This window comes from Zerene cesonia, chromosome 10 (genome assembly GCF_012273895.1).
Source record: "Zerene cesonia ecotype Mississippi chromosome 10, Zerene_cesonia_1.1, whole genome shotgun sequence".
Classification (NCBI taxonomy): domain Eukaryota; kingdom Metazoa; phylum Arthropoda; class Insecta; order Lepidoptera; family Pieridae; genus Zerene; species Zerene cesonia.
In genome coordinates, this window is record NC_052111.1 from 6,541,193 (window position 1) to 6,550,704 (window position 9,512).

The following is a 9,512-nucleotide window of genomic DNA, read 5'->3' on the forward strand; positions in this document are numbered from 1 at the left end:
ATTAATAAATTATTTTATAGTTTTTAGTTTGATGTGCTTGAAAAGCGTGTTTTTTAGTTTTTTTAAACTATATTTTATATCTAAGTAAGAATTATATGTTCGAAGTAAAGGCCAGTCAACAAGTCTTTCAGAGCATTCATTGAAAGTGTGTACCAAATTTGAAGTATAGACTTATATGATACAGAGTACCACTGGGTCCGTCAGCCGGCGGCAACATGGGCGCGCACGGACAGATGAGCGGCATGGGCTCGATGCCGGTGCACCACCCGCCGTCGCAGCGCCCGCCGCACCCCATACGCGCAATGCATCATCCGCCGGCGCAACACCACAATGTGCCACCGGTGATTTGACTACACATTGTACATTATACAAATACAAATACATATGAAACTTATGAATATAATTAATACTTGCGGGATATATGGGAATTGGGAAGAAACAGCTTAAGTACAATTAAGATATTGATAAGTTGAAACAAGAATAATATATTTAATGGATATTTTAAGCCAGTTCTGTGATTATTAAAATAATATAAATTTTTTTTATAAACTACCTTTTTTCATTTGATTGCAAGTTGCGGTTTATTTCTTATTTGTATCTTCAGAGCTGTATCTGAAGTACTTTTAGTATTAACATGGAGAATAAAGATGTAAAACAAAGCTGCTTTGTAGCAAACACGTCCACTCCGGCGGCCGTACGCGATGAACAGCGGGTACGGGCCCGCGGGCGCGCCCGTCCCGCCGTACGCGCACGCGCCGCCCGCGCACGCGCACGCCGATGCCGCACACAACGCGCACACGGCGCACAACACACATCAGACCACAGGTATGTTGGGTATGGTCATTAATTTATTATTGTTAATCACATTTGTCTTATATTCACAGTGCTCAGACTAGAATATTTTATTCAATAATTTTGTTTACTGGATTACAGCAGAAGACTTCTTCCATCATTACCAAAAATTTTAAAATAAAAAGAAAATCATCGCTTAATAAATAACTTGGCAAATAATAAATTTAAAAGGCCGTGGGATGAGTTGGCAGTGAAATTGTGATGCACCAAATATGAGTAACATCTTTTATTAGAATTTTGTTTTCCATGTTAAAGTGTTACTCTTCGATATTGCTAATATTATAAACACAAACTTTTATATATATATTGATGTATGTTTCTTTCTTATTTGTTTATAAATTTTTCTAATAAACTATTTACTATTCAACTTTAGGTCTGTGCCGACCGCCATCTCCAATTAGGCCTCTACAGACAAAGCTAACCCCAGACTTCGGTCAGTCACGTTTTAAACACAGTAGTAGTGACTAATGTGTATAGATGCATAGTTTTTGTTTTGCTATTTTACTTTATTTTTGTTGTTGTATTAAGTTTATTGTAGCATAGATCATTTAGTATTACATTGTTTAATTTGCAAAATTGGTGAAGAATACAGCTTTTATTAGTTACACTGTGTTGCAATTGTATTTTTTGTAGTTAAAAAGTAATTGTTAGAAATAATGTATTTTTATTTAATTTGTTACAGGGTGAGAAGTAAGCAAAATTATAACAAAAATAATACAATTATTAAAGATATTATTACCGAGTAAAACAAATGCTAAAAAGAAAAGATTATATTTATATATAATCTTTTCTTGTTTATCATATTGTTTCATAATCATATAGACTTCCAGGCAAACAAGCGACTAGTGATTATTTTTATAATATAGCAATCATAATATTACTCTACAGTGACGCCGATACCACCGAGTACATTATCAAGCGTTGAGCCCGCTCAGAGCGAAGACAACAAGGCGGTACCGAGCGCGGGCGCAGACGCGGACGGCGACAAGGATGCGCAGGCGCAGGCGCAGGCGGCCGCGGGCGAGGGCGAGGCGGCCCGCCCGCCGGCCGCGGCCAACAGTAAAGAGAAGACACCCATGTGCCTGGTCAACGAGTTGGCCAGGTACAATAAGGTACGTTTGTCGTTCTTTTAATGTGTTATACGTTGTTGAACATTCTGCGAATGGCGTTTAAGAGCTAGTATAACTAATACTAATATGAAAGTATGGTGAATGATGATTGGCCAAAATTGGTAGTTTTTTATAATTTTTGAGGCAGTTACATAGATAAAAAATATTTTTAAATTGAAATTCATTCATATCATAATGTGACAATTGTAACACGCTGTTCTTAATTTATCAAAATGATAAATGAACAATGCTAAATTCATATCATTTTGTTTAAGTAAAAATTGTTTCAGATTAAGCATCAATATCGCCTCACTTCAGAGACGGGACCTGCTCACAAGAAAGTATTCACAGTAACACTCCGTTTGGGTGATACTGAGGAATATACAGCTGAGGTAAGACATTATAAGCAATTAAACACTAATAATGTAGCTTTCTACTTTCGAAGGTAATCACGAAGTCTTTTGAAGCTAATGAAAACGTCATATCACATAAATTTTAAAAGTTCACTCACATTAGATAGTGGTTGGGTCGGGGAAAACAGTTTTCTTTTTATTTGAAGTTTGTTTTATATTGTTGTACACGTGCAGGGGTCGTCAATAAAGCGGGCGCAGCACGCGGCGGCGAGCGCGGCGCTGAGCGGCACGCGCTACCCGCCGCCGCCGCCGCGCGCGCAGCCCTCGCACGCCGCGCACGCGCACCACCACCGACACGCAGGTACACCCTGCGCCCGAGTATGTAGTTGCACAGCCCAACGTGTATTCCATTCGCTTTCATGTTTCATCTCGGCAGCATTTTGAGTGGATGACCAAATATTGTGAAATTTATATACATAATATTTTCCAGTGTATAGAAACCAGGTAGGCATTTAAAAATTAATAGTACCGGACACTAACTCGTCTCTCAATTCAATAACAGAAATTGACGGTTCAGTAAGATCGGAACCTCTCATAGGCATTTTGATAAGGAATAGGTGAAAAAAGTCTGGTCACACTGTCGCCATAATTTTTTATCAGAAAGTAGTTAATATCACAGAGGACTTGTATCAGCCACACGTGTATTGTCCAGGCGCAGTGATGCCGACGGTGGAGCTGAACGCGCTGGCGATGAAGCTGTGCCAGCCGGCGGTGTACACGTCGGTGCCGCCGGTGCCGGCGCGCGCGCGGGCCCGCCTGCCGCCCTACCGCCTGCCCTTCCTGCCGCCCTACGCGCCGCACGCGCCGCACCCGCCCCACCCGCCGCATCCGCCGCGCCTCATGGAGCCCGGCCCGCCACTGCTCTATAGGTACGATTCGATCTCAATGATCCCGGTTTCGCTTTTCGTTGTAATTGACACGATCAATTTACTTATATTTCTTTATGGCAGTCTTTATTTCTTAGAATTTAACTTAATTTCAATCATCACCCCAACGTTATCGTATATTTCAAATGCTGAAATGTAATTGCTGAAATTAAATGCTTGAATACTATTAAGATTGAATATTTCCCGTGGCAGGTACCGCGTATGCGTAGGCGGGCGAGCGTGGCTGGGCGAGGGCAGCACGCCGCAGGCGGCGCGGCACGACGCGGCGGCGCGCGCGCTGCTCGACCTGCGCCCGCACCACGACCCGCCCGCGCACGCGCACAGCGACAACGCCGGTATGTACACACATGCTCACGCACACGCACACGCACACACATTTACGTTTTCAGGCAATAATATGCTGTGTGTTGCGTACCATGTTGTGTCTGTGGAATAATATGCTTACTAGCAAAACAGACCCAAGTTGTTTCTAGGAAATAAGTCTCTGAGAGTAAAATAAGTTGAATTGATTTCACTGTGCCATTGAGAATTAAATTTTTGGAATATGTAGTATTAGTTTCTGTAAACTCTCTTGGGTCATGTTTGTAATATAAAATTCTATGTGCAATGGAGGGTATGCCAATATTGATATTACACGAACTTATCCAGAAAACTTGATATAAAATTTAAGCCCAATTCAGTAACAACTTGCAGTAAATGAGGTCTTTCATTAATGAAACAAACAGTTTTCACTACTTTCATTTTACTTCATGTTTATAAACGAAACAATTTTTGTTAATAGGGGAAACTGATGCAGACTTATTGAACTCGGAGGTGAAATCTCCCGTGTCGCTGGTACACGAGTTGGCTCTCAAACGGAATCTCAATGTCACATTCTCTGTCAAATCTGAACGAGGCCCGCCTCATATGAGGGTGAGTCTAAATTTTCATATTTACATGTTAAGCAAAGAACAGTACAGTCAATACGGGTCTTAATCTACAATTTCTACAATTAATATTATAAAGAGAAATGTTTTTATTTTTGCCTGTAAGAAGTAGCTCCAAAACTAATTCTTTGACCATTATAATGGTTTATTGTGACAAAGTAATATGGTCTATTTTTTTTAACTCTATACAAACCAAGCAAATTCGAGGCATGTTAGGTTATATACATACATGTATTATTGATTTATGTCCTGCCTGGTAATGTCTCGATTTACAATTTTACTAAATTATTAAATTATTTGTTCAACTAATGGCCGTACCCATCGCGTGGCAGGTGTTCATAACGGTGTGCAAAGTGGGCGAGATGGAGACGGAGGGCGAGGGCAACGGCAAGAAGGTGTCGAAGCGGCGCGCGGCCGAGCGCATGCTGGAGGAGATGCGGCGCCGCTGGCCCGTCGCCGCGCTGCGCCCGCGCACCCTGCCCGACAAGCGCAAGCACCCGCCCGCCAAGAAGAAACCGCGGAACCTCATTAAGGTGATGCTGAGCCCTGCCTTCATGGGGAACATTTATTGAGTGTTACCTCTTCCACTTTTAATGTGAATTATCGAATCTACATCACCACACCCTTGTCTAATATGTTGACAACAACTTTGCAACTATTGTCGTTTTGTATTCTGTTTTGTTTTGTGTCCTGATATTACGAAAATGCTTCTATTTATTGTTCACTGATCTACGGTGCAACATTATGAAGGGTCAATAATAATGTATTGTGTAACATACGCAGGAGGGCATGTCGGGCGGCGCGGCGGCGGAGGGCGCGGGCGGCGCGGCGGGCGCGGCGGGCGGCGCGGGCGGCGCGGCCGACAACCCCATCTCGCGGCTGGCCGTGGCGCGGCACGCGGCGCGCGCGCGCTCGCCGCAGTACCGCGTGCTGGAGGAGCGCGGTGCGGCGCGGCGCCGCGAGTTCCTCGTGCAGTGCGACGCGCCGCCGCACTCCGCCACCGGCCTCGGCCCCAACAAGAAGACGGCCAAGCGCCGCGCCGCGCACAGTGCGTACACACCGCGCTACGCTGCACTACACGCACGCGCACGCGCACTTACAATGTTATATGTTTACACACACCCATATATACAAAAAACAATGAAATAATTTATTTGTTGTCCATTCACGAAACATACGAGAAGCTCTGGCTCTGTGTGAAAACTATGCATGGGCGGCTCGCGGCATTTATTATCCTATATGAAAATTACTGGAAATTCACTTTTTTAAGGAGGAAATGTACCACTTTAAATTCCAAAATGGGGCCAAATGACGACAATTGCCTATCAAACACGATAAGAATCACACCAATCGGTCTAGCACCCACCGGAACTATATAGAAATTAAAAAAAAACATTATTTTCACTAAAAACATTACAAATAATAAAAAAAAAAGCTTTTGCGAATTGACATATCGGTATTGACAATTATTTCCACATTAAAAATCGATGTTTTGCACGTGAAAAATGTCCAATTAGCTCAAGAATAGGATAATTTTTACAGACGTACTTTTAGCGATGGAGATGGCGAGCACCGGCGAGCCGGGAGCGGCGCCCGCTGGCGACGTCGGCGCCAACGGGGACGTCAAGCCCAACTGTGAGGTTAAGCGAAAGGTACCTGCAACTGTAACAACGACTGTCCATAAAAATACTACGGCAAACAATTCAGATAAAGTGAAGTCCCGTGTCCCCTAGTGGAGTATGGGACAAATTGTATTCATCTGTTTCACTGATCGATTTTCTTTATGGATCATCTATCTATGTCCTGCCGAACCGAGACATTTTTTCAATTCAGATACACATATTAATCTAGTCAGTTGATTCATAGTTGAATAGGAAACTGTCTTCTATATATTTTTGCATTCTTTACGCTTGTTTTTGTACTGTTGTGTAAAATGAGTCAGATTTGGTTAAAATACATAAAATGTATCGATAAAGATGTATAGAAATAGACATTCAATCAAATAATTTATTTTACATGTACAATAATTCTGGGTCTTTATTGTTACAGGAAAATGAGGGTAGTGACATGCGACAACCCGTGCCGGGAGTGCTCATGGTTGACTATCACGCGAGAACCGGACAGCCGGCGCAGACTAACGGTAGATTAGTTCAGTTATAATTTTCAAAATATGTAATATTTTTCTCACTTTTACAATATCGTTAACAGATGCTCAGCTCTTGTTGGTAGCGTATTGTTGTTATATAGTATTTAGCATTTCTTTATTAATAGGTACAAAATCCAACACAAAAAAATAATTTTTCAATTACGAATTCGAATAAAACTTTTTAGTGTACTAATAGTATAGAACAAATACACATCGGTCTCTTACAATTTACCCTATCATATTTATAATACAATAATCGTATATTATAACAACAATAATGTCATTTCCAGGCGTGAACGTGAGCGAGTCGAGCGCAACGGGCGGCGGCGGCAGCTCGCCCGGCGCCAAGGACCAGCTCATGTACCTCGCGCAGCTGCTCGGCTTCACCGTGCAGTTCTCTGACTTCCCTAAGGTTAGTGTTTTGTTATATTCGTAGGGATTTTAAATTAATATGAAAAATAAGTGAATATTTAATTGTTGCTTTATCAGGTAAGGTTTACATTCGTATGTGCAATTAAATTCTAATATACCTCATGTCAAGATCGTGAACAATGTAAATGTTGTCTCCATCACTACAATAATCACAATTGACATGCGTGTGCGCAGCGCAACCACGGAGAGTACCTGTCGCTGGTGTCGCTGTCGACGGAGCCGCCGGTGATGTGCCACGGCGGCGGCGCCTCCACCGCGCTGTCGCACGAGCAGTGCGCGCGCGCCGCACTCCGCGCGCTCGCGCTCATGGGGCTCGACGCGCCCGCCACGTACGTGCCGAACATACATGCATACATACATACGTACATATGTACATACGTACAAGTGCAGCTTCAACATTCATACCTGCTTTTATGAATATATGATACACTAGTTGTTGCCCGCAGCTTCGCCCGCGCGGTCTTAATATATTTTCATGGTACAAACTTTCATCCCCTATCTCCCTTGGGGGTAGAATTTATTAAAATTCTTTTTTAGCAGATGCCCACGTCATAACATCTATTTGCATGTCAAATTTCAGTCCGATCCGTCCAGTGGTTCGGGCTGTGCGTTGATAGTTCACTATGTTAGTCAATCACCTTTGAGTTATATATAGTTAGATTATAGCATTGATATCAATAATCGTTTATTTTATATGACAGCGCTCTAAGCAAAAAAAACAAGAATATATTATACCTATAAAAATATATAACTCATTTGCAACTACATGAATGTATTTTTTATTGTGATATTATCATATGATTTAGTATGATTCATTAAATAAATATAATAAATATATTCCAGAATGCAGAACATGCCGAGCTCGGGCGCCAAGGCGAGCGTGATCAGCAACGGCATCTCCGAGTGAGGCTGCGCGCGCGAATAATTAAATTGTTTCTGATTCTGCAATATTTAGCTAAGTGTGAATATTTCACAGCGCGAAATGCAAACGTTCGGGACGATAACACCACATTATGTATTAACAGCATTTAACATTTAACGATTTCCAGCTATGACATATTCACAATCATATTTATTTGATCTCGGGCCTTGCAACAACTATTAGACTTTTATTCGAAGCGTTTCCTATTATGTTAGTGCCTAATGTATATATTTTTTTTTTTGTTATTATACGATCTGTTTTAGTCAAACACGAACAGTTTACTCACAAATTATGTATTTATATTTGGAATTTTGAGCGCGAATAAGTTAACGATCTTTGTTCATTAACAATGTATGTAACTAATTAGGTTATGTTTAATATAGTTTATCTCTAGAGATAATTGCACGTCGTGCAGCTATATCGTTAAGGTGTGGCATTTATAATGAAATTATATAGGAATTAATAGACGATAAAAAAAATGGAAGCTGCGTAGCCAAAGTAATTTGGGAATCGGCATGACTACGTAACAGCAAAACATTAATTCGTGATGTTCAAAAAATCAGAGTGGTCACTTTAAATAAAATGCGTATAACTAAGAATCATATCAAATTAAAGGCACCCGGAAGTGGCCACTCTGCAGTGGTGTTGCGCCGCGACAGCGAGCGTTGTTGCGCAGTCTGCCGGCCCGCCGACGAAGTTGCATCATGCGGCCATGGTGACACGTTAGGTTTAGACTTTAGCTCAAGCTGGCTATCGCCGTAGTCCCCGTGTCGGCGCACAAGGAGTGCGGCGATTAGCTGAGTGGCCTCGATTTTTAAATACGACCCTACGCTATGAAATGTGTAATTTAGAATTAGGATACGATCCGTAATAAACACTTAATTTACGCCCCTAATCGTCTTAGGTAGGCTCGAAGTTGGCTCGGGAAATCGCCGGCGCACGACGCTGTTTTGTTTGTCGAAAATGTTACAGAGGTAACATTAAAATATATAAAACTAGCAAACCCGGCGAACTCCGTTTCGCCACCAGATGGTTTCGTTTTTCCCGCTTTTCTGTTGAAATTTTTCCGGAATTTTCTTTGCTCTAAACCTCACGGAGCCTGAGACCTTTCCAACGAATGCAAAACCGTGGAAATCGGTTGGTGCGTTCTGGAGTTATAGCGTCAGGAAGGAAAACCCGACTTATTTTTATATAGTAGATAGCCTGGACGAAACGTATGGAATCGAAAAGGCAACATAGTTCACATTTAATTATATGTCAGAATTTTTAAATGCCAAATGATGATTTTCTCACAATTAGAAATAATACGCGAGCATATCTGAATACATATAATGTTTAATTCGAGGGTTCGTTTTATATCATATGATATATAGATCCCGTGGATGCATGCGACGTCTATAACTATTGGGAGTAAATTTCCAATTCTTATGAGTGGAGGCGATTTGTTGAGCCATTCTTTGACATAGGTAATGTTGCTTGTTAACTTTGACTAATCTATTGTATGTGTACTATCTCTGTTTAGAATAAATGGACTATTGCGCGTAAATATGTGCTTTATCAGTACACTTGATCGGTTATGTTATAGTTTTTATTTATTTAGATTTACTGTTGTTATAGTTAGCCCGAAGGGACCCGATCATTTGTAGGATACCGATTGTACATTTCATTGTAATGGGTCCGAAACATTTTAAACATTAAAATATTATACTTAAGTGTTTCATTGTGAATACGCTCCATAAAATCAAATTTTGTGCAAACGATTTTAAATCGAGGCCATTGGTACAATTTCTTCATGTTGAATGTTGCACAAGTAACAAAGCATAAA

General features: G+C 41.3%; 1 protein-coding gene across 6 annotated transcripts in view; it reads left to right on the forward strand.

Moving 5' to 3' along the window:
• The window catches only part of LOC119829802 (double-stranded RNA-binding protein Staufen homolog 2), an 11,958-nt gene extending 3,277 nt beyond the window's left edge, over positions 1–8,681 (forward strand). For 2 of the 6 annotated variants that reach the window (XM_038352514.1, XM_038352517.1), the window contains exons 3-18: positions 185–341; positions 672–834; positions 1,226–1,285; positions 1,741–1,964; positions 2,252–2,353; positions 2,549–2,675; positions 3,027–3,243; positions 3,454–3,596; positions 4,043–4,173; positions 4,520–4,720; positions 4,971–5,235; positions 5,730–5,839; positions 6,237–6,327; positions 6,624–6,745; positions 6,940–7,094; positions 7,609–8,681. In XM_038352514.1, the coding sequence (XP_038208442.1) occupies positions 185–341; positions 672–834; positions 1,226–1,285; positions 1,741–1,964; positions 2,252–2,353; positions 2,549–2,675; positions 3,027–3,243; positions 3,454–3,596; positions 4,043–4,173; positions 4,520–4,720; positions 4,971–5,235; positions 5,730–5,839; positions 6,237–6,327; positions 6,624–6,745; positions 6,940–7,094; positions 7,609–7,672 (2,332 nt within the window). In that variant the 3' untranslated portion in view covers positions 7,673–8,681. The remainder of the gene's footprint in view (positions 1–184; positions 342–671; positions 835–1,225; positions 1,286–1,740; positions 1,965–2,251; positions 2,354–2,548; positions 2,676–3,026; positions 3,244–3,453; positions 3,597–4,042; positions 4,174–4,519; positions 4,721–4,970; positions 5,236–5,729; positions 5,840–6,236; positions 6,328–6,623; positions 6,746–6,939; positions 7,095–7,608) is intronic. The other 4 variants (XM_038352516.1, XM_038352515.1, XM_038352518.1 and 1 more) reach the window with 4 other exon arrangements.
• Positions 8,682–9,512: the final 831 nt, after the last annotated feature.